At 45.6% G+C, this 24,953-nt stretch overlaps 1 protein-coding gene across 1 annotated transcript in view; it reads left to right on the top strand.

Moving 5' to 3' along the window:
• LOC147677886 (mitochondrial inner membrane m-AAA protease component AFG3L1-like) overlaps window positions 1-24,953 on the top strand; it is a 365,672-nt gene that overhangs the window by 134,933 nt on the left and 205,786 nt on the right. Inside the window, exon 9 of the mRNA XM_086945781.1 lies at window positions 22,765-22,902. Coding sequence (XP_086801907.1) covers window positions 22,765-22,902 — 138 coding nt within the window. The remainder of the gene's footprint in view (window positions 1-22,764; window positions 22,903-24,953) is intronic.

Below are 24,953 nucleotides of genomic sequence, written 5' to 3'. Positions count from 1 at the left end.
TAATTATTAAAGGGGGTTGTAGGAACTGGGTTCGCCAGATCCCCGGGGGATAGCATGGACCGAGCCGGCAGGCACCCGAAGCTTAGGTGTTAAGTGACTGCACAACACACGCATCCACTGAGACAATAAGTGCACGCAGAGACTGAGACCACACCAGTGGGTTTGATTCAAATAAATAAGTTTTATCTAAGATCAAGATCAGGGCAATCAAAAATCACAGTAGTAATAACTCATTAACTTTCCTTACAACTCATATTTTTCAGTACTTGGCCATAAATACATAAATAAATAAATATAAAATAGTGAATACTGTAGGCCCTTCAGAAAATACTGCCTTTAGACAGGACTAAAACATTTCATGAAGCGTTGGTAAAATCTTCCAGTGAGCATCTGCAAGGATTTTGTTAAGGAGCCATGCACATACATTTCATTTCGCAGGAATAAAACATTTCCTTATACCCTTGTAGGCATCTGGTCAACCTTTCCTTATGTAGGAATAAACATTTCATCGGAGGGATAACGTTTCGTTACTCAGCAATAACATTCCCTAGCTGCAGGAATTAGCAGGTCATCAAATGAAGGTGAACATTTCATTGAGCGCAGGCAATGTATTTCATCAAGCCAAGTTAAACCCTGCATCAAGCAACAATAAACAATCCCTCAGCCCATATACCTAACCTCTGGGCTGGCCTAGGGTGAGTGGAAGCAACTAGTTCTCCCCAATGGTTGTGGAATGAGGATTGCCGGATCCGGCCCAGTTTCGGTGTTTTCAGGGTCAATTGGTGCCAACGGGGCCCAGTCTCAAGTTCTCCAGGGGAGCGGGGCGGTCACGGGCCTCCCCCTCGCTCCTGGGAGGTCCCGCGTGTGTGGATTCTCAGCCCTCCCCCGGGGATTTACCTGTAGTCTTCGGGCCTTCCCAGGGCCCCTTGCAGTGATCTCGGCAGGCAGAAGAGGGCTGCGGTCCACCGGGGCCTCACTCGGCCCAGTGCGGTGTGGTGGCGGGTCGGGGAGGCTCTCGACTTCTGAAGAGCCCCACGCTCCGCGATGCAATCGGTCCCGGGCCTCGTGCTGTAACCTCTGCAAGGGCGCGTCACAACGGGCCAATGAGGGTGCGGTGGGGGTGGAGTCCAGGACGCGCCCCCGTCACGTCAGGCTGGTGTCGGGCTTCTTCGGCCTACTGAGGCCTAGGGTTGCCTCCCGGGTGCAGCGGCGGCCCTCCCCTGGCTCTGAGGGCCGCCGGGGTAAGGCGATGAGGCGCGAGGATCTCCTCGAAGGGGCTCTGGGGCCGCGGTCGTGAGGACCGGCCTCCAGACACAGTTTGTATGATGCGAACAGTGCCGGGCCTCGGCGGTGAGTTTCGCCCCGCTACCGCACTTCTTCACCTCAGCGCCTTGGAGGCCGGTCAGCGCTGCTTCTCTCTCCGGGCGCAGCGCAATGGGGCAGAATGGCGCATGGCACCTTTAGCGCCTCAGGGGGGTCACCGCGCTCACTCGACACCGGCGCATCAAGAGCAATGACAGCAGTTCTTGGCAGGCTACAGCACTCAGGGGGGAATGTAGTGCTTCAGAGCACAGTAGGGGAGCACTGGGCAGGTGGGGCAGGTCCGTGTTCCAGCGCTAAGGAAGAGCGCTTAGCAGGCAGGTTATCACTTCAGGCAGGACAGCACTGGGGGCACAGGTTGATACGCGGGGCGCAGAGGTGGCAAGGCCCAATACCTGGTTGATCTCCATTAGTCCTTGGGGGCACAGAATGGGGTTCTTCTCGACGCCAGTTGAGTTCTGCGCCCTTCTGAGGTAAAGTTCTGGTTTCCGGAGGGGGGGTGGGGTGGTTGTGAGTTGAAGGCTTTCTTCAGCAGGTCACTTCAGGTGGTCCCTAGGTTCCCCTCCCGCTGGGCCAGATCAGTGGGCTAGTTCAGTGTTCCTTACTCAGCTTGATGGGCAGCGCCTAATCCCTGTCACCCCTAGTGGTATAGGTTCCTGACTAGGCCCTACCGCCTAAGTCTCCTGCATAGGGTCCCCCAGGTCAGTGATGCCCCAACTGACTAGAAAGTTTCCCTCCCTTTTCTATTATAGTGGCAGTTGGCTGTTGGCAGTGGGCAGTTGGTGACCACTCCCCTATTCTGGAAGGTTCCAGGAGCTTCCTCACTCTAGCTATGGGCAGGCAGGCAGGCTGGCATTCTTACAATGTTTAGAGGTTCCAGCCAGCTCCTGGCTACTAGAATTCGTCTAAAAAGACCACGCTGCAGTAGCAGGGGTCAGTGGCAGCCATGTTGGGGGAAGAGAGCACCTGCGCATTGATTAGCAATGGGAAGGTGCCCAGAGACCTAAGGCCAACCAAAAAGAAGGTGGGAAAAATGAGGCAAAAGCGAAAAAATAGGGAAAGAACACCCTAAGGCTGACAGTTCTAACAGGGGTTTACAGGGATTTCACCTAAATAAAAATTCAGTGTAATTATAAAAAAGTGTGGGGGGGAGGAGTTTGAGGGTCACCCCCAAAAAGTTTTTAAAATATATATTTTTCTTTATGTAACTTATTTATACTTAACCTGCATAATAAAGGCATATTTGTGGTAAAGACATGCATCGTAAAAAATGTGTGGTAAAAGCAAGCACTGTAAGGTCATACAACCTGCTCTGATGCCACTCCAGCACACCATGGTTTCTGTACAGCCTAATTCAGACCATATACTCCCACTAACACAAAGCTATCCTCCGAGGCCCCATTGTTTTGGTTCTGATTCAGACCAGAGTTTGCCACCACCCAGACATGACCATGCAGATTATTTACCCCCACATTATGATGATGAAAATGTATGGGGATGATTTCCTATCCTTGGGGAACCAACGAAAGAGAGTGCTTCCATTGCTTTGGTAATTCAACATGCTTCTGAGTTCCCAGACTTAAAATTGCCTTCTTCTGAAGTTAAGGCAAAAGTCCTGATTGAGGTCCTGCATCCTTGTCTTGTGTCCTTTGAGCCCTTACTACCATTGGAGGAGTGTGGCTCACTGATTAGAGCGGCAGACCCTGATGCAGAGTATGGCCCGCGACCAGGGTTCAATTCCCGACGCGGCAGGGTCCTGAGCCCAAAATGTCCACGGACTCGATAATTCTCGCCTCGGTGCCTATTCCAATCATGGGGTCCCACGCTGCAACTCTGGGCAATAGCTTGCTTAATCTCCACTACGGCGGCCCACCCGCTGCGAGATGCCTGGCTTTCACCTTGGGGATACCCAGTAGGGGTTATCTCACAGGGAAAAGCCAGGACGGGTTCCCAAGGCAAGCGCCTTGATGCCTTCGGGTGATACATGCGCTATATAAGTCGCAATACATTCAACAAAGCTGTAACTGATACTCTGATGGGTACTTGGTTTAAGCCGTGTTCTTGCCCATCGGTGAACAGGCAGGTTGTTAAACTCCACACACAGACAGCCCCTAGTGCCCATAATTTTATTAGGCAGCATCCTTCTGAGCATTTGGTGTTCCGTGCTTCCACCATCAGGGTGAATCCTAATTAACTTTCCTCGTACAACTCCGCATTCAAGCTGGTTTAGTTTGCCCTTAGTGTAGCACAACTGCCCTGTGGGAGGCATGATCTTACACTTTCTCCCAGGGGGCAATCCATCATATCAGACAGATTGCAGACTATTTGCAGGACTATGCGCAGCCATTCCTTTCAGACCTGCAGCAGTGTCTCCCACATCAGAGCAGCTGTCAGAGGCGCACCTGTCCATCTTTTTGCAAGAGGTGCAAGCTCTACTGTCCAATGGGGCCATCAACCGGGTTCCAGACTTGGGAATATGGATGGGTCATTATTCCTGCGCTTTCCTCATGCCAAAGAAGGTTGAGGACCCTAGTCTTATTTTAAATCTTTGTTCTCTGAATGCCTCCCTGCGTAAAGACAATGTCAAAATGCTGAAACTGGCCCAAGTTCTGTCTGCCCAGGATCCAGGCTACTGAATGAAAGCTTTGGAACTGCAGGATGCTTACTTTCATGTCCTGCAGTCCAACAAATGTTACCCGCAGTTTAAAGTTGGCCAAGAGCATTTTCAGTTTACTGTGCTCCCCTTCTGCCTTACCAGCGTCCCTTAAATGTTCACAAAAGTGATGGTGTTTCCTGGCCATTTTAGAAGGTTTAGGACGCCAGTTTTCCCCTACCTTGACAATTGTTTGTTGAGGCGTGCTTAAGGCTGCTCTCCACGGCCTGTTGAAGAACACCTCCAGATGACTGCAAACCTGTAGACCTTGTTTGGGTTCTCCATTAACGTGCTGAAATCACAAATTACTGCTTCGTAGAGACTTCCTTTTATAGTAACAGTCTTGGACTGTAGTGTAGTTCCTATATTCCCAATAGGCTCTGCGCATTGGAATAATATATTCAGCAGTGTAGACGTAGGACTGTGGTCGACTAGGTCTCTACTGACTATATTAGACTTAAGGTTTGCCAGCTAGCTCAGAGGTCACTAGAAACTTTCTCGAATAAACGAGGAGTTTAACCTCCCTGGATAGACAAGAAGGGATTAGCTTCCGACAACCATATAACATGACAACTTTGCTCCCCCAGAATAAGAGTGTATCTCTAGAGTCGTGTGAAAACAATAGACAGCTATTTCACTCAGTCATTGTGCGTTCTTAGTTTCACCAGAGTGCAGAGAAGAGAGAGACGGGCGTTTTCAATAAAAGGTATAATTTATTGAGCAGTCTTCCTTCTCATGCAAGAGAAATCAATTGCAATACTTAATGTAAAGTAAAGTACGTACAGTAAAAGGAGTATTATGAAATAATACTGTAAAAGCATTGATATGGTTTCTTAGCCATAAGACACTTTAAAATGGATAAAATATATACATACATATATACATTGACTAACGTACTCAACTGGTGCTTCTAAAATACGCCTACCCCGGTTTACCTGACCTAAGCCTAATACGTGGGAAGGAGTAAGTAATAGCAGTTTAAGTTAAGTTGGTTTTGCCAAGAATCTGACTCAAGAATTCTCTTTAAGGGTTTAGTCAGCACCGTACCTTGGGAATAGAATGTAGGAGGTCTGGTATCTCTTTCCTCAGGACTCGATATGCCAGCAACCCGCAAGGGTAGGCTGGAAACGCCGGAGCTGGATTTTCTCGGCTGGAGAAAAAGACAGCGTCTTTCTCAGCGCGTCAAAGAGGAGGGACAGCGTCCGTGGGCTCTCGCATCAGCTGGGCTCTTGGGCAAGTAGATAGCTGCTCTGCTCCAAAACCACCACCGTGTGTTTGCTTAAGGCAACGTTGGTATATTTATACCTGAAAGGTGCTGAGTTTGACGTAAGGTTTGGACATAAGACGTCAATAAAGATGTCACTAAGAACTGACTGTTCCTTTAGTGTTCGCAGGAGTTTTAATGACAAATCAAAACAAAAGCAAACGGGGATTTCCCAGGTTGCTGGAGGTTTGGTGTGTCGAAAGAACTCGTTGTGCTTTCTAGGAATCCAAGGAAGTAGCTTCTGCTGTGCTTTGGACTGCAAGGGCTATTTACTAAATATGGATCTGATTCTTTATGCCATTATAGGGATATTATTGATTATAGCCGTACAAGGGCATAAAATAGCAATATTGATTCGGGTTTCTAGATAAAACACATCAGGACACAGTGCCATTCAGGTCCTTTTCTCCATGCAGTGAGTCTGGGACAATTGGACTATAATCCCTATGTTGGGTCTTGTTCCTGGAACTCAGTGATAGCAGTTCTGAGGCTTGTTGACCTTATGCATCCTGCTTGTCTACTTTGACAGGTGACACTTGTGCTCTGCAGTGGGATCTGAAGTCTCAATGGACCCAGCACCAAGGAAACCTGTTGTATGTCATACAGGTTTTGGAGGCGGCTGCAAAGATCTGCAGTGGTGAATGCTCAACCACAATCTGACCAGAGACAGATCCTCTCTCTTTCCCACCCAGAGCTGATTGTGGTGATGGATGTGTCACGGCTGGATTGTGGGGGGTTGTCTGTGAGAGTTGAAGGTCAGAGGACTCTGGTCTTCAGCGGACACCCGGCTTCATAGCAATCTGTTCGTCTGGAGTAGAAAGATTTTCTATCATCTAGGACAACACCACTTTAATATGGTAGTGTAATAAGCGGGGCGAAGTTGTGTCCTAAGCCCTGTGCCAGTGTGCCTTGCACCTTTTGAGGTAGTTGGAGCGAAGTGTCATCTTCCTTACTGTGAACCGCCTGGCATGATCCTTCAACGTCCAGGAAGATAAACTCAGCTGGTGAATCACAAATGGTGGCTGCACACCAAAGTGGTGTAGGGTGGCTGTGACCATGGGGAGAACCCTGGCAAGGTTTTTTCGTCCCTGTCAAATGTCCAGTGTCCAAACCTTTGCATGTTGAAGTTCTCTTGAAGGCTGTCCTGCACATACATCCGAAGAATTTCAGGCACTACTGTGCCGAAGTCCTCCTAGAGGCCATGGATTGGGCCAGGAGAGTGGGTACCCAGGCCATCTGAGCTTGTATGTGTACCATCCAATCTGGCTACCACTTCAGGAGGATCATCTATAGCAGCAACAGGGCAGAGTTCTCCACCTTAACATGCACAATCTACACCTCTATGTATGTGGATCAAGTGGCCGCGGTTGACTGTTTTATTTGCCAACTGAGGTTTTAGATGTCATCCTGGCTGCCAAGCACCCTTCCTTGAAGTCTATTTACGCCCAGTGCTGGGACAAGTTTGTGGCCTGATGCGGAGTCTGCTAGACAGCCCCTTTTCCAAGCTAATCTCTCAGCTATATTGATATTTATTTTGTCTTTGGCTCAGCAAGACCTTGTAGTGAGCACTGTTAAAGATTATGTACAGGCTCTCTGCGTTTACTGGACCTTGTTTAAATCACCAGTTGCTTTTTTTTAAAGTTTGAAGGTTTGACACATTCCCTCCCAGACCGTTTGTGATGCCATGTTGTGTCTGTAATGGGGTGGGAGGGGCAGAAGGAAGGGAGTCGGAGGTCTTAAGTAGGGATCTCAAAGAAGGCTTTATTTTTATATAGGATTTTCTCTTCCGGCTTGTCAGTCTTTCCCTGGCGAATGTTGCTGGATCCGTGTTGATATCGGGGCAGAAGCCACGGGAGGTGAATGGCTTGGTCTCTGGCAGCACAGATGATAACAGGTTCTCCGCTCCGTCCGGCAACCAGGAGAGAAGAAGACAAGTGGAGGTATTAGAAGGGAGACCGGGAGCTTGTGAATAAGACCGTGGGTGAAGGAAACCCAGTGGAGGAGTGCTATCTACAAACTCAACAAGTGCTCAGAGTGCTCGTGAAAGGGACGGGTTGTTAGGCAATCTGTACACGGAGTTTTACACTATTTACACTGGTTACTGGTATCAGGCAGGCTGTTTCGCCCCACCCAACCCGCCACTCTGCCCCGTACCTGTTGGAGCCACGCTCCTCCTGTGGGAGCGTGGTGGGGTGCCTCGTGGTGACGTTGGCCTCCGGGCTTGCTGGTATCACCGCGGGGATCTTCTACCGTCTCGTCCTCCTTCGTAAAGTTTCGCTCCTCTCCTGTTCTCTGCTCTCTAACGCTGCTCTCGTCCTCCGGGGAAACGCCGTCCGCCGACTTCCTGATTCCGCTCGCATTTGTTGTCAGCAGCGTGGTGACGTCATTGGGAGGAGTCTCGTCCTGTTCAAACCCTCCATTAAAGGACCCGTCTTTGATAAATATACCGCTGGACCAAAGGGGCTCGTTTTCTTGCTCGCACCATTCATCCTAGGGGAATTGAGGGGACTCCTGGTGAGAGGGGACATAAGCAGGTGAGAGGGGGGTAGCTAGCCACCAGTCTCGTGTTTGCTCCACGTCCCCTGCAGGGGTATTGAGTCCAACACCATCACAGTGTCCTTAATTAGGCCCTGAAATTTCTCATGTGTACTTCCTTCGACCCAAAGCACATCTGCTTGTTGCGTCATCTGACCCTAAAGACGGTCTTCCACATCGCAATTACTGCAGCTGATCGCATGAGTGAGCTGTAAGCTCTATCAGTGCAACCGAACACCACTGTTTTCCTGGCAGTTAAGTGCTGAAGACAAGGGAGGCCTTCTTGACAAATGTGACTCCTATTCACATTGGACATCCATCCCCTCCTGACGTCCTTTGACCAGCCTCTCCACTCTAAAGAGGAGATGAGACAATATTGGCTGAATCCCAAAAGAGCTTCAAGGTTTTACATTGATTGCACCAAAGACCATTGGGTGAACGATCAGTTTACTTTTAGGGTTTCTGGGCCAAACAAAGGTGAGGCGGTGCAGAAAAATGATTCTGTAAAGTTGGATTGAACTCTGCATTAAGATCTGCAACACCTTAGTCAAAAAGCAGCCTCTAGCAGTACGGAGGGCCCAGGGGCATCAGTGCACACATTCACTAAGCACTAGTGCCTTGATAGCCATGTCCAGCAAGAAAGTAATTTTCCCTTTGTGGTCCTGCAGGACTTTTGGGTCTGAGCACAGTCCACTCACTGCCCATCCTCGTCACCATTCTGTGGAGTAGTCTCTTGCCATCTAAAAAGATGCCAAATTTGAGATCTGTAACTTCAGTCCTTCTGAACTCTGTATTCGAGGGCACGAAGGTAATCTCCACCTTTAGCAGTCCTCTTTTGCAGGAGGGTCTGGCAGCTGGTGACTAATTACAGGATACATAAGGTCTGGAAAATGTGTTGCTTGAAATTTCTGCAACTTCTGCTGATGTCTCACTTCAGCACTTTTCAGGCAGCTTTTATGCCCTCTGATGCCGTGCCCTGCTGCTGGTGTGACTGGGGGGCCTTCGACTTCTGTTTCTCCTGCATCAGCACCTGTTGACCCTCCTCAGAGCTATAAGACACCGGTACTTCTGCCCTTAACCTAGTCTTGGAAGTTCCTCTGCACTCTTTCTCAACTGAGCTGGTTTCGGCTTAGGTTTGAAAAAAGGTCCAAGCTTCTTATTAAGCACTTTCCAAGACCACAGTAGATTGCTCACTTGCAAGCTTTTTTAGTTGATACTCCGATACCTTTGCCACGATTGAGACTGAACTCCTACTTAGTGAAGATTGGGAAATTGAGGCAGACAATTTGTGTTCGAGGCATGTGTGCTGTGGATACACATGCTTTGCATACTCCTGCCATCTAGTGTTGGGTCCGGATGTTTGCAAGTTGGTTTTTTTCAAAGCAGTCTTTTCAGTCACAAGGTAAGGTGACTCCTCCTTCCGGTGATAGTGTGCATGGGCATTGACTCCATTGTTAGATTCCGTCATCCGGTTCAGACGTGTATTGCTGGGCTCCAGTTCAAAACAGTTCTCCAGGTTCCCCTCGGTGCGTAATCCACTCTACCCTCAACGGTATTCTTTCGTACACGTTTCCTTGTTCCCCACGTATTAAATCGCTTGACAAATCATCTAATTTTCGATCAAAAACCTCTTGAGCGGCCATCAGGCCAGCCTTCTGCCGATGGAACGGACTCCATTCCAATTCTGTCCTAGGGGGCCACGCCAAGTGCCCTTGCACCTACCTACATCAAGTCTGTAACTTGTGCGTGTCTCCGGAGCACAAGGAGGAAGACAGCAACGTTTGTAAATTGTTTGGATCCAAGAAGACTCTAAGCGATTATTGGGCTCGACGATGAGAGATGCAATATCAAAGCATCCAACATACTCCGGATATCTTCGGGGAAGAATCCAAACAAGAGGAAATTGAAGCGTCCGCCGTAGAGGATGAAGAGGCCTTACCTGTTCCAGATTACGAGCTCGAGATCGATCTGGAGTCCGAAGATCTGCCTCCGGGACAAGGTGCCGTTAGTACCGAAGACCCCTTTCCCCCTAAATCTTCCAAAACGCATATGGCTACGGCACCACCTCTGACTTCTGGCCCAGGTCGGCACCCAGACAATGCTTTCGACTCCCCGCCTCTCGGCTTGCCACAAAACAAACCGTGAAGCCTTTCGGCTCTGGACCAAGTTACCCGAAACTTCCTTCGGATCTGAAACAATTAGGCTCAAAGGACAAATATAGTTCAGAGCCAAAACCCTCGGCTCCAGAACAAAAACAGGCTTCAGAGTCAAAACCTAAAGACAAGTCCATTTCCTCGCCGAAATCTAAAGACAGAGTCTCCGAGCCTCCGGAACAAATTTTAGATGTTTTTAAGGCCAAATTGGATCCTAAGCAGAAAAAGATTTATATTAATCCTGATACTGGACACATTTCTACTAAAACAGCAGCAAAACACTAACTTCCTTTACATGACCGGCCAAGATCCCTCTAAAGAAGAAGAAAGACTTGGCTACCAACCCTGTTTATCTTGCCCCACAACCCTCTCCACCTTCTTCTCCATAGTTAATTGAGGATCCCTTGCATATAATACCTCAGGGATCTCCACATACAGATCCAAATGGAGATCATGGTGATGATGATGGTTCTCATTTGCCTGTAGACCCATGGAATGATTACACCATTGACCCTCTAGTAGACAGTGACCCAGACCTTTACAGTGCAAAACCGTCCGCACCAGGCGATAGCATGGCTTACCAACAGCTCATTGCTAGAGCAGCAGATTATCATGGGGTGGCCTTGCATAAAGACACATTATAAGAGGACTTTTAATTTGAAACGCTCAAGACCACACACAGATAAAGTCACACACTCCCTATGATTAAATTCATGATGAGTCAGCAGATGATATTTTTAAAGACTGTGTCCAAGCACGTATCTTAACTCCTAGAGAAGATAAAAAATACAAACCCTTACCATCAAATACTTTATTTATCAAAGGACAATTACCTCTCGACTACCTAGCCCTGTCCACTGCTCGTAAAAGAGGTAATTCACAAACCTCTGGGGATGCACCTCCTCCAGACATAGAATCTAAACTTATAGATGCCTCGGAAAAATTAGTGGATGTTCAAGCTGCTAACAACTGACGCATCGCAAACAGACAGGGCCTACTAGCCAAATACGACAGGTCACACTGGGATGAGATGGAGCAGCTGCCCCAATATCTCCAATATGAACACAAAAAAAAAGCACAGCAGTTAGTTGAAGAAGGGAGACTCCTCTCTAACTCCTCAATCAGATGTGCTTTAGATTCCATACCAGCATTCTCCTTAGAAGGCATGCATGACTTAGAATCTCTGGGTTTAAGCCGAAAGTCAACAGTCCATTTGGAACACCCCTTTTGACAAGGAACACTTGTTTGGTCCAGTAGTCGACCAGTCCTCAGAGAGAATGAATAACACTGAAGTAGCAAAATCCATGGGAGCGCTCCACTCCCCATCCAATAGAGGCTTCTTTCGCTATTTATTTTACAGGGCAGGGTCCAAAACAACGTCCTCTGACCCAAATACTTCCTCCTTTAAATGCAACGATCAATCCTCTCCCTCTAGAGCTTTCTAAAGAGGAGGATATAGAGGAAACAATTCCAAAGGTATGGGTAAAGACGCCACAACTTGTAACACCCCTTCCCCTAACAAACAGTGACTTGCCCACACTTCTACCCGATCCCTTACGACCTGTTGGGGGAAGACTTCATCCGTTTCTCCCCATTTGGCAATCTATAACAGACCAATGGGTGCTCGACCTTGCCTGGAGTTCCCCACCATTCCACCTAAAATTCCACCCCGTGTTCACAAACTGTCGTCAGACCGCTTACAGTTACTCACACAAGAGGTGCAATCTCTCATAGAAAAGGGAGCTATTGAACCAGTTCCATTACCACAACCAGGTTCAAGGGTTTACTCTCTTTATTTTCTGATCCCCAAAAAGGACGGATCATTAAGATAAATTTTAGATCTCGTAGAGTAAAACCGGTACATACTATCAAAACATTTCCATATGGTAGCGCCTCAGCAGGTCCTTCAACTTCTACAGCAAGGCGATTTTATGTCCACACTAGACTTAAAAGACTCCTATTTTCACATTCCCATTCATCCAGCGCATCGTAAATATTTCAGATTTGTGATAGCAGGAAAAAACTATCAGTTCAAAGTACTCCCATTTGGAGTAACTACTGCTCTCAGAGTGTTAACAAAATGTCTGGCAGTAGTGGCAGCTCATCTCAGGAGACAAGATTCACGTAACTAGACGACTGGCTCCTCAAAGCCAGCACACACCAAAAGTGTTTAAAAGACACTCAGACCACACTAAACTTACTCCACAAATTCGTTTTCACAATCAATATTCAAGTCTCAACTACAGTCTTCCCAGATACAATTCTATCGGGCAGCCACTCTCAACTATCACACAGCTCTAGCCTTCCCCAGTTTAGCCAGAATTTCCAATATCCAAACTCTATTGCTGCGGTTCCAAACCAGCCAAACCTTGACAGCCAGGACTTTCATTCAGCTACTGGGAATGATGGTGTCATGCATTGCAATAGTGCCTCGTGCAAGACTACACATGTGATATGATATGATATGATATGATGTAGTTTTTGTAAAGCGCGGCTTACACTCCAAGGAGCATCTTGGCGCTAGTGGTGAGAGTGTCATTGGAAAAGGAAAAGGGAAAGTGCTGACAGAAAGAACTAAGGAGAGTTAGGTTAGATTAGTTTTAGGACTAACGTGTCAGGCGCATTAAAAATCCAGGTTTTGAGGGCCTTGCGAAATAGGATTTCAGAGGGGATCTGACGCATCTGGGAGGGGAGTTTGTTCCAGGCTCTAGCTCCCAGAAAACCTAGCGATTTGCCACCTTTGGTTGCGAGCCTGAATCTAGGGACCACCAGTAGGTTCAGGTTGGAAGACCTGAGTGAACGAGAGGGGGTGTATTTTCCAAACCTTTGGGACAGGTAGGAGGGACCCGACTGGTGGTAGGCTCTGAAGGTGATGAGCAGGATTTTAAATAGTACTCTCTTATGAATGGGCAGCCAGTGTAGGGTTCTAAGTGCAGCTGAGGCAGATGACCTCCTGGGCAGCCTTAGTACTAAGCGGGCTGCGGTATTCTGCACCATCTGCAGTTTGTGCAGGACGCTTTTATTGGAACCTGCATAGATGCTATTGCAGTAATCCAGGCGGGATGTGATGAGGGCCACAGCGATTGTCTTCCTGGCCGCCAGGGGAAGGAGGTCGAAGAACCTTCTTAAGCCCTTGATGATGTTAAAGCAGGACCCTGCCACGGTACCTGCTTGTTGCTTGAAAGAGAGGGCTTCATCAAACCTAATCCCGAGGTTGCGGGCTGATTTGATTGTGTTTGGCGGGACCTCAGCATCTTGGGGCCACCACTGTTTCGGGCAGAAGAAATTATCTTGACCGAAAGGGAGGATTTCCGTTTTTCCTGAGTTACACTTGAGGTGGTGGGTTCTCATCCATTCAAAAGTGGCGGTAAGACAGGCTTTCAGATTTTCTTCAGCTGAGGTAGTGTTGTCTTGGACCAGGATGAGCTGCGTATCATCAGCATAAGATATTGTGCTGATGTTGAAGGAGCTGATGAGTTCTATCAGGGGGGTCATATATAAGTTAAAAAGAATTGGGCTTAGGCTAGAGCCCTGTGGCACCCCTGTGTTTAGTGCCTTCTCGCCTGACCGATAGTTTCCCAATAGGGTGACTTGCTTTCTATGGCTAAGGAAGTTTTTTAGCCAGTTTAGGGCGGTTCCTGCAATTCCCAGGTTTGCCAGGCGGCCAATTAATACGGGATGGGAAACCGTATCAAAGGCCGCCGACAGGTCGAGCAAGATCATGACGGCTTTTTTGCCTTGGTCCATTGCTGTCTTGAGGGTCTCTACTGTATGTAGGAGGGCTGACTCCGTGGAGTGTTTTGCTCTGAAGCCTGCTTGGTTAGGATGTAGTAGATTGTTTTCCTCCAGAAATGCAGTCAACTGTTTGTTTACAGCTGACTCTGTGAGTTTAAACAGTAGAGGGAGCAGCGATATAGGGCGGAGGTTGGAAAGTGTGGTGGGGTCGGCAAGGGTTTTCTTTTGAAGGGGTTTCACGGCAGCGAGTTTCCATTCAGAGGGAATGGCAGCGGTAGCAAGGGAGGAATTAATAATATTGTTTATAGTGGGATTCACAGTGTCCACTATGGTTTGGAGTAGCAAAGGGGGACACGGATCAAACGGGGAGCCTGACTTGGTAGAGAGGATAGCTTGGCGAGTTTCCTCCATGTTGACCGGGGCAAAATTGCTTAGCTGCGGGTTTTTGTTGGTTGTTGGTAGGTTTTCGTGTAAAAGGGATTCGGGGGGGTCTGGAAAATCTTTAATTAGGTTTTGAATTTTTTGTTCGAAATAGTCTGCAATTGAGTTGCACAGGGCGAGAGAGGGTGGGATCTCTTGCCTAAGAATTCTGGGATTCATGAAGTCATCGACTATTTTGAAGATTTGCTTTTGATTGTTGTTAGACTTAGTGATGGCTTCAAGGAAATGTTCTTTTTTGGCGATTTTTATCATTTCGTGATAATGTTTCCTAGCAGTTTTGTAATGTAGGAGTTCAGAGTCGCTATAGGTGCGACGCCATTTCTTTTCGAGGGTTCTAACCTCTGAGCGCTTGTCTTTGAGGTGGGGGGAGAACCATGGGGCACATTTTTTGTTATGCTTTTTTCTCACTATTTGCGGATTGGGGGGTTTTCCGAGATTTGTGATCCATGTGCAGAAATTGCTGTAATCTGTTTCAGTGCAACCAGTGGGGAGGGGTTTTAATTTCTCGGCAACGAGGTGCAGATTGGGGGAGTTTGCTAGTTTTTTCCAGTCTGTCTGTGCCTGAGTATCAATTCTTGGTTTGGGAATATTTGTCCTTTTTTTAAGAGCGAGGTTAAAGGGGATTAGCCAGTGGTCAGTCCACGTTTGCGGCAGAGGAGTTGCTGTAGTAAGGGTAGTGAGATTGGTGCAAATGCAGTCCAGGATGTGGCCTGCTTTATGCGTGGGCTTCTTGGTCCGTATTTCCAGTCCCAAAATATCGGTGAGTTCATTGAGCCATATTGTGTTAGGGTCATTGACTTTGTCCAGGTGGAAATTTAAGTCGCCCAAAACGGTGAAGTTGGCGTATTTCATGGCGAGAGTGCTGAGTGCCTCTTCAAAACTAAGTGAAAAACCGTTCTGTGGTCCTGGTGGGCGGTAGATGAGGGCACCGGCAAAGGTGTTTTCATCATTTATCTGGATGCGAAAACCTATGCTTTCTGCTCCCTTAATTTCCGATATCTCGAACGTGGAGCATTTTATGGAGTCCCGGTGGATAATGGCAAGGCCACCACCTCTTTGCTCCTGTCTGTCAGCACGTTGGATGAGGTATCCATGTGGAACAGCCTGGGCTATAACAGGGTTGCACCATGCTTTTAGCCAGGTTTCAGTTACAAATAGTAGGTCAAAGTCGTTTTCTGTGATGAGGTCATAGATATGAGCTCCATTTTTACATATTGACCTAGCGTTGATTAGGGCTCCTCGGATCAGGGTCAAGTCTTCCGTAGCGGGTGACCATTTCTCTGGGGTGAGAGTGGTTTTACATGAGTGGCAGCTTAGAGGCCCTAACCAGTTTTCGACATTGATCACATTATGACAGTTTTTACAGTTGTTGTTTAGGGAGAGGATTTTTTCTCTCGTTAGTGTAGGCATTGGGTTGGTACATACCTTAGATTGGGCAGCGTGGCGTGCCCTAGGCCCGGTCGTGGCGCGGACGGGCGCAGACGGGCTTGTCTTAGGCGCGCCTTCGGCGCGCAAGCGGCGCTCCCGCTGCGCTCGTCCGCTGCGCTTCCGCTGGCAACACATAATATAGGCGGGGGGGCGTGGCCTCGAAAGTGGGCGTGGCCTGAGCGTCGCCGGGGAGGCGATCAGGGGGTTGTTGCAGTCGTCCAAGGACGCTGTTTGGGTTTTAGGGATTAAGGTAGCGTAGGCAACAGGCTACTTGTAGGTTACACACAGGTAAAATCAATTTCACACAATTTTTAAAAACGAGTCTCCCGGCGTCTGCCTGCGGAGCTCTGACACTTCAGGCGGCCGCTTTCCAAAGCGCGCGCTCTAAATACTGTCACGGAGTGGGCGTGGCCTCGAAAGTGGGCGTGGCCTGAGCGTCGCCGGGGAGGCGATCAGGGGGTCGTTGCAGTCGTCCAAGGACGCTGTTTGGGTTTTAGGGATTAAGGTAGCGTAGGCAACAGGCTACTTGTAGGTTACACACAGGTAAAATCAATTTCACACAATTTTTAAAAACGAGTCTCCCGGCGTCTGCCTGCGGAGCTCTGACACTTCAGGCGGCCGCTTTCCAAAGCGCGCGCTCTAAATACTGTCACGGAGTGGGCGTGGCCTCGAAAGTGGGCGTGGCCTGAGCGTCGCCGGGGAGGCGATCAGGGGGTCGTTGCAGTCGTCCAAGGACGCTGTTTGGGTTTTAGGGATTAAGGTAGCGTAGGCAACAGGCTACTTGTAGGTTACACACAGGTAAAATCAATTTCACACAATTTTTAAAAACGAGTCTCCCGGCGTCTGCCTGCGGAGCTCTGACACTTCAGGCGGCCGCTTTCCAAAGCGCGCGCTCTAAATACTGTCACGGAGTGGGCGTGGCCTCGAAAGTGGGCGTGGCCTGAGCGTCGCCGGGGAGGCGATCAGGGGGTCGTTGCAGTCGTCCAAGGACGCTGTTTGGGTTTTAGGGATTAAGGTAGCGTAGGCAACAGGCTACTTGTAGGTTACACACAGGTAAAATCAATTTCACACAATTTTTAAAAACGAGTCTCCCGGCGTCTGCCTGCGGAGCTCTGACACTTCAGGCGGCCGCTTTCCAAAGCGCGCGCTCTAAATACTGTCACGGAGTGGGCGTGGCCTTGAAAGTGGGCGTGGCCTGAGCGTCGCCGGGGAGGCGATCAGGGGGTCGTTGCAGTCGTCCAAGGACGCTGTTTGGGTTTTAGGGATTAAGGTAGCGTAGGCAACAGGCTACTTGTAGGTTACACACAGGTAAAATCAATTTCACACAATTTTTAAAAACGAGTCTCCCGGCGTCTGCCTGCGGAGCTCTGACACTTCAGGCGGCCGCTTTCCAAAGCGCGCGCTCTAAATACTGTCACGGAGTGGGCGTGGCCTCGAAAGTGGGCGTGGCCTGAGCGTCGCCGGGGAGGCGATCAGGGGGTCGTTGCAGTCGTCCAAGGACGCTGTTTGGGTTTTAGGGATTAAGGTAGCGTAGGCAACAGGCTACTTGTAGGTTACACACAGGTAAAATCAATTTCACACAATTTTTAAAAACGAGTCTCCCGGCGTCTGCCTGCGGAGCTCTGACACTTCAGACACTTCAGACACTTATGCTTAACACGTCGGTGTATCAGTCACAGGGTCAGTTAACAGATCTAGTGTTGGTAGAGTGCCGCACCCATCAGTCTCTGCAGTGGTAGAACCCACAAAATTTATCAAGAAGGCGGTCTTTCATAGACCTTTTTCCACAAGTCGTGTTAACAGCAGACGCCTCTCTCACAGGTTGGGGAGCACATCTCAAACATTGCACAATTTAGGGTCTCTGGGACGACAAACACAGACTACTCCACATCAACTATCTAGAGCTTCCAGCAGTATTTCTAGCACTGAATGCTTTTCACTCTCATCTCACAGCCAAAGTTGTCCTAGTCCGCACGGATAACAAGACAGCGATGTACTATGTACAAAAACAGGGGTGTACTATGTACAAAAACAGGGGTGTACTATGTACAAAAACAAGGGTGTACTATGTACAAAAACAGGGGGCAACACACACTCTTCAATTGTCACAACTGTCTCAGATAATTTGGAAATAGGCAATCCATCACAAGATTCACCTTCTGGCAGAACACCACCCATGACTGAACAACCAAATTGCCGACCTCCTCAGCAGAAAGAGGCAACAAATACACAAGTGGAAACTTCATCCCCAAGTCCTCCTTCCATTCTTTCATCAATGGGGAGATCCTCATAGATATGTTCACCAAAGCAGACTACGCACAATGCCCAAACTTCGCCTACAGGTTTCCACACCCTCTATCCAAAGGCAATGCCATATGGATGAATTGGTCAAGGATATTTGCTTACGCTTTTCCGCCTCTCCCTCTCCTTCCATTTCTGGTTCAGAAGCTCAGGCAAACATCCCTCACACTGATTCTAGTAGCTCCCACATGGGCCCCTCAGCCGTGGTACACCACCCTGTTAGAGCTCTCAGTAGTTCCACATCAAAAGCTACATCTCCCTTCCAGTCGCCTCACTCGGAACCATGGAGAAATCAGGTATCCAAATCCCAAGGAGCTCAACTTGGTGATTTGGCTCCTGAAGTCAGAGTTTGGATATTTAAATTTGCCACCAGACCGTATGACTATTCTGAAGGAAGCCAGAAACCTAATACCAGAGCTTGCTATGCAGCAAAATGGAAACGATTTGTTGTCGATTTGTTGTCTACTTTAACAACAACAAAATTCTACATCTGGATGCTTCTGTTTAGAACATTGTTTGTTACCTTCTGCACCTACAGTAATGTGGGCTAGCTTACACATCAATTCGGTTGCATCTTGCAGCAGTAGCTGCGTATTTGCAAAACAGACAGCATTTGTCTTTGTTCAAAGTTCCTGTCATTAAAGCCTTTATGGAAGGCTTAAAGAGATTTTTACCACCAAGGATACCCCCCGGCACAAGTTTGGAATCTTAATATTGTACTTACAAGGCTTATTAACCTTACCATTTACCTTAGAAGAACCCTTCTTTCAACTCCATAAAAATAGGGTCATTCTTCGCACCAATCCCAGATTCCTTACCAAAGTGGTTTCTGCTTTCGCTAATAACCAATCAGTTGAGTTACCTGTGTTCTTTCCTCAACCTGATTGAGTAGCAGAATCAGCTCTTCACACACTTGACGTCAGAAGAGCTGTATTGTATTATACCAAAAGAACAAAAGATTTTCGTAAAACAAAGCAACTGTTTGTTTTATTTACACCACCTCTCAAAGGCAATCCTATTTCTAAATCTGGCATTTCAAGATGGATTGTGAAGTGCATCCAAACTTGCTACGCAAAAGCTAAAAGAACTTTATCTATTCCCCCTAGACCGCATTCCACTCGTAAAATAGGGGCATCTATGGCCTTTTTTGGTAACATCCCTATAGCCGACATCTGTAAAGGAGCGACATGGTCTACGCGGATCACTGAAATAATATCGACTGACAAAATATCGACTTGCCAAAATATCGTGGACAAAATATCGACAGTCAAAATATCGAGTTTGTATCTACAAACAGGTAAGTACAAAAATATCGAGTACAAAATATCGTTAACAAAAATATAGATGTAAAAAATATCGACTTTATTAAAAACAGTGTTAAATTAAATTAATATAACATTTTAATTACTAAAATATACTTACAACGACTTAAATTAAATTATAATGATAAAATAATAAATGAAAATAATAAAAATAATTTTTTAAAATCTTATTTGTTGACCCTGAACCCTAAAAATACCCCTTTACCCAAAAACCCAAAACTGACCCTGAACCCTAAAAATACCCCTTTACCCAAAAACCCAAAACTGACCCTGAACCCTAAAAATACCCCTTTACCCAAAAACCCAAAACTGACCCTGAACCCTAAAAATACCCCTTTACCCATGACCTGAAAACTGACCCTGAACCCTAAAAATACCCCTTTACCCATGACCTGAAAACTGACCCTGAACCCTAAAAATACCCCTTTACCCATGAACTGAAAACTGACCCTGAACCCTAAAAATACCCCTTTACCCATGACCTGAAAACTGACCCTGAACCCTAAAAATACCCCTTTACCCATGAACTGAAAACTGACCCTGAACCCTAAAAATACCCCTTTACCCATGAACTGAAAACTGACCCTGAACCCTAAAAATACCCCTTTACCCATGAACTGAAAACTGACCCTGAACCCTAAAAATACCCCTTTACCCATGAACTGAAAACTGACCCTGAACCCTAAAAATGCTCCTTTACCCAAAATTTATCAATATTATTTAATTACCAATTAATTATTAATTAACAATAACAATAAAGTAAATATATTAGAACATTAGGTGTAATTATTTTAATAATTAATATTATTTTATCAAAATTAATTACTTAAAAATAACACAAAATTATATATATAAATAATGTACTCTAATTAATGTAATTAACTAATTACAATTAATTAATTAACAATTATTTACTAATACAAAATATATTCAAAATTATATTAATTAATTAACTAATTAATATTAATTAATTATCAGTTAATTATTAATTAAAAATATTAACAAACATATATTAATTAATTAATTATTATTAAATTACTTCCCACCCTATTCCCCTATAAACCCACAACCCGCTACAGAATTACATTACGCAATTATTATTCATGTAATAAAATATTTAATAACATTAATACACACTATTCACACATATTATTACATAAAAATACACTATAAAATATTATATATTATTAAAAAATCGATATTTTTGCTATCTATATTTTATACAGTCGATATTACTTCACTTACCTGAAAAACGATATTTTTGTAGTCGATATTATGTCCAGTCGATATTTTGTCCAGTCTATATTTAAAACTCGATATTATGTCCAGTCGATATTTTGGAGTCGATATTTTGTCTCTATACCGGTCTACGCCATACACATTTACCAAACACTATTGTGTTGATGTATTAGGACGCCAGCAGGCAAACGTAGGCCAAGCAGTGCTAAGGATACTTTTTCAGCCAACTGCAACATCTACTGGTTAGCCTCCACTTTGGGAGGATACTGCTAAATAGTCTATGCAAAGCATGTGTATCTACAGCACACATGCGTCGAGCGGATTATGTTACTTACCCGGTAAGCATCTGTTCTTGGCATGTAGAGCTGTAGATTCACATGTGCCCACCCGCCTCCCCGGGCAACTGTAGTTGTTGCACTTCTTCATTATATATTCATATGTGTAGAAATCTCTATACTACACTTACTTACCCCATTCTCACCCTCTTGCGGGAAAACAATCTAACATTGGAGTCGATGCCCTTGCGCACTATCACCGAATGGAGGACACCTTACCTCATGACAGGAAAGACAAAACAACTTACAAACATCCGGACCCAACATTAGATGTCAGGAGTATGCAAGGCATGTGAATCTACAGCTCTACATGCCAAGAACAAATGATTACTGGTAAGTACCATAATCCTTCCTCCTCCGTATACAGATGCTGGACTTTATACATCCAAAACAGTAGTCGTTACACATCCACTGAGAATGATGTAACATACTCTACTAGTTCCTTATTGTTAGAAAAGCGGAAGACCTACTTGAACTTCACCACCATTATTGGAGGTCAAATCTAAATATAATATCATCCTACCATCTCTGCCTGTTGCAGTGCTATTGGTCCAATTTAACCACGCTCTCTTAGATCCCATGTTCACTGCCATTAATAGACACGTAGTAAGGTGTCATAGCCCCACCTCAAAAGACTCAAAATGTTTGCTGACCCATCTTTTGTCTTGCAGTTAGACCTTGGTTGTCGAAGATTCCGCTACTAAGCTTTGTCCTAATTCCCGATTGACTAACCCACCCAATAGAGAATCCAAACACACTGTGCAATATAGTTTTGCCTCTTTGCCTTGTGAACACCACCTGTCCTCTTACCTGTTACTTGCATGTCTCCACGACTTGTGTAAAATGATCTTACTGACTACTCCTAGCCTAATGGACCGCATGATGAGACTGAACGCTCAGTTAATCAACTACAGCCTTACGTTTGATCTTAATTTAACAGACATACTTGGATGCATTTCACATGGTTTTCCGGAAACATACAGGCTATACTCATGGACATGTTTGATGGGGAGCTGCTTCTTGGTAAAAAGGCCAAATGCTCATTGTAATGATTCAAGCAAAGCAGAGACATGGCTCGATCAATGGTCTGGCCACACCTGCCAGATGATTTTCTCTGAACAGAAGTACTCTACATTTTCGGTTACTTTTGAGTCTCTCCTACCAGACAGAAACACCTTTCCAGCTGTTGCATTTCCCACAACAGAGGTTTTGTTTGCTAGAGGGAGACCGCAACAGCAGTGGTCTTCCTCCTAGCAACACTTTCATCCAGTAGGCAGTTAGTTTCTCCATTTTCTGTATCGTTGGAAGACCACAACTAGAGATCAGTGGGTACTGCAAGCTATCCAACAGGAGTATACTCTCCCTTACCTGGCAAACTAATTGCCTCTGGTCTCTCATTGTACTGTAGTGCAGTCGCTTGCTGTTAAAAGTGCAATCTCTTGCTTTAAGTATGGTGCAATTTCTATCTGTGTTGTTTTTTTGGCTCAAACTTCTGCTGTTCAGGTCCTCTCTCTTCCATGGCGTGGTCTCTCAGTGCAATGTTTGATGTGTGCCAACAGTGCACTCTGTCATTGTGCAAAGTGGCTCAGTCAATCCCTTCTCAAGTAAGCTCTATCAATGGCATATTGAAAGAAGTTCCCATGGCAAAAAGTTTGCTGATCTTATTTCATGGAAATGTAGGCCTTGCTGCTCTGATGGTACATGGTGACATCCTGTGGCAGTATCTTTCACAAGGAATAGGCAATTCCTTTGTCATTGTCCGTCCTTGGTGGAGAGCAGCATATGAGAAAGGATGTCTCTTCAGTATATCCCAAATACACCCAAAGTAGCTGTCTACTCTTGTGTTTATTTTATTTGAGCGCTCATAAAATAATGCAAGGTCAATCAATTGTTACATGTGAATGGAACATTGTAAATGGAGATAATGATTTTTTAAATGTTCTCTCCCTGTTGCACATAGTGGTCTCTTGTACACAGTTGAAATCTGACCTAACTTTCCTTTACAGTTAAGGGCTTATTGTAATTTTCTTTTCACCAGGGAGCAGTTCTCACGGGTCCACCTGGAACAGGAAAGACTTTGCTAGCCAAAGCTACAGCAGGAGAAGCCAATGTCCCATTTATCACTGTGAATGGTTCGGAATTCTTGGAAATGTTTGTTGGTGTTGGGCCCGCGAGGGTAAGCAAACTGTGCATTTGATGATGTGTTACTCATACACACTGAACTACAGTAGTAAAACAGATTAACATGTTTTAGGGATGGATTCTCTTTTACATTATTATCCCTCACTGATGGTGGTTGAATTGCCAAAATACATTTTCATGGGTACTTTTGGTTGAAACATACTTTTTGAGTTTTACAACACCATATCTTTATTTTACTTATAGAAAATTCCTTAAATCTTACTTACTCTGTATAGTCCTCTCAAGACCGGCCTGTGCTTGCTCCTCCACCTTAATTGCTAAAATAACATTCATGAGCAAGAAAAATTAGATTGTATGGTCCCGAGGAACAATCTGGGTTATAAGATGAGGGTATTAATAGGGATGACTTTGTTTTTTTAACTACTTATTTCAGATTGTGAAGCGCTTCCAATAATCCAGTAGTGTTTTTGTGGCTGGGAAAATATTACTGGCCAACATTCAGTGATGTGCAGGAAGCCATAACAAAGGGAGCAGAGTATAGCCTGGTGAAAGGATTTTACGGGGCTGCTCTTAATTTTCACAATGGCCATCTTGTGGAGAAATACAGGCTTGAAGTTGTTCTTCTTGGAACTCTTTTAGTATTGGGGGAAAGTTATAGCTTATGGTAGATCTATTGGAGTCTAGCCCGGCGAACAGGAAACATTTGTTTTGGGTCAAGGACATCAAGTTTTCACACTTATTTTGTCCTTTGAACAAGTAGGCCCAACCCTCTGCAGCACAAACCCTTTGGTTGCCAGTTTATAGTACCGCATTATGGATCAGGGAAGGGCATTGTCTGAATTTAAGGTAATATTTGTGTCCATATTTTAATGCTGAGTGGACTTGTATTTATAGTTCTATAATGCAAAGCTTTTATTATTAGGGTGAGCAAAGTTTAATAATATGCTGCTACATATAATGCTCCCAGAATGCTCTCTGATTAGATGTAAACATTTTCAAAAGCTTGAAAGCAAGATTGCAGATTCTTTGCTTTAAAAATTAAATTTTCACAAACAATGCAACTAGGAAAAAACATTTTGCTAAACTACTGTGAAATTTGAGGTACCATTACTTTGAAGCATCATTTAGTCAATTATGTTGATGCACGCTAGTATTTAACGAGCATTGAAAATGCAATAGGTCTCGCCTTTGATTAAGTTGAAGCCATTTTCTTTGCTAATGGTATTCTATAGCAAAGCAAATGGCTTTAACTTGATGAAAGGCGAGATCTATTGCACCAGCATACATATTGCGCGAATAGAGCCACTGGTTGTGCAATGCACTAGCCCTGCGTTAATCTCCAAGCTGAGCACAGCACCAATGGCAGAGCCCGATAAACAGCAGACCAATGAGAAAACTGCAATGTGTTAGCGGTGCGAAGCAGCCTTCGGGGCACATATGTGTGCAGGTGGGACCTGGGGAAAGGCTAGGATGAAGATAACAACAATAACGACAAACCTCTCCCTATAAATTAATTAGTACATTGGTGGTGCATCCTAAATTAGAAACCACATCATTGTCCCACAAGCCATTGTTTTTTTCATATTTTATTTTATCAAACAAGCTCTTTTTTTAAATAAATTTGTATATAAATGCATTTGTATAAAAAATCTTTACTGTACAAAATTCAAGTAGAACAGCCCCAAAGTAACATTGAAAACGATATGCAGAGAAAATGACACCACAAACACACGCATCAATCATACCATACATCACTCAATTGAAAAAGACAAAACTACACACAACTATATTGCATAAACAGTTATAAAGCATGCAATTCACAAATCGTTTTGAAACAGAAAACAGCGCAGACCTGCATTTCGGAGTTGAACTTTTGCCAACAGTTCCTTCATCAGGGCACAACAGATACAATTCACTGGGGACCAGTGAATTGTATCTGCTGCTGGGTCTAATATTTTTCAGCCCACTCCGCCAGGTGTTCCGTCACTTTCTCTTTTCTTCTTATCAACTTAACACGCTGTTCGTCTGCCAACGTTCACTCCTGTAAATCCGTGTGCCTCTTCCCAAATTCAGGTGGGGTTGGTG

Source organism: Lissotriton vulgaris, chromosome 12, assembly GCF_964263255.1.
Source record: "Lissotriton vulgaris chromosome 12, aLisVul1.2, whole genome shotgun sequence".
NCBI lineage: Eukaryota > Metazoa > Chordata > Amphibia > Caudata > Salamandridae > Lissotriton > Lissotriton vulgaris.
Note: the sequence above shows the minus strand (reverse complement) of the source record. Positions and strands in the feature narration are given on the sequence as shown.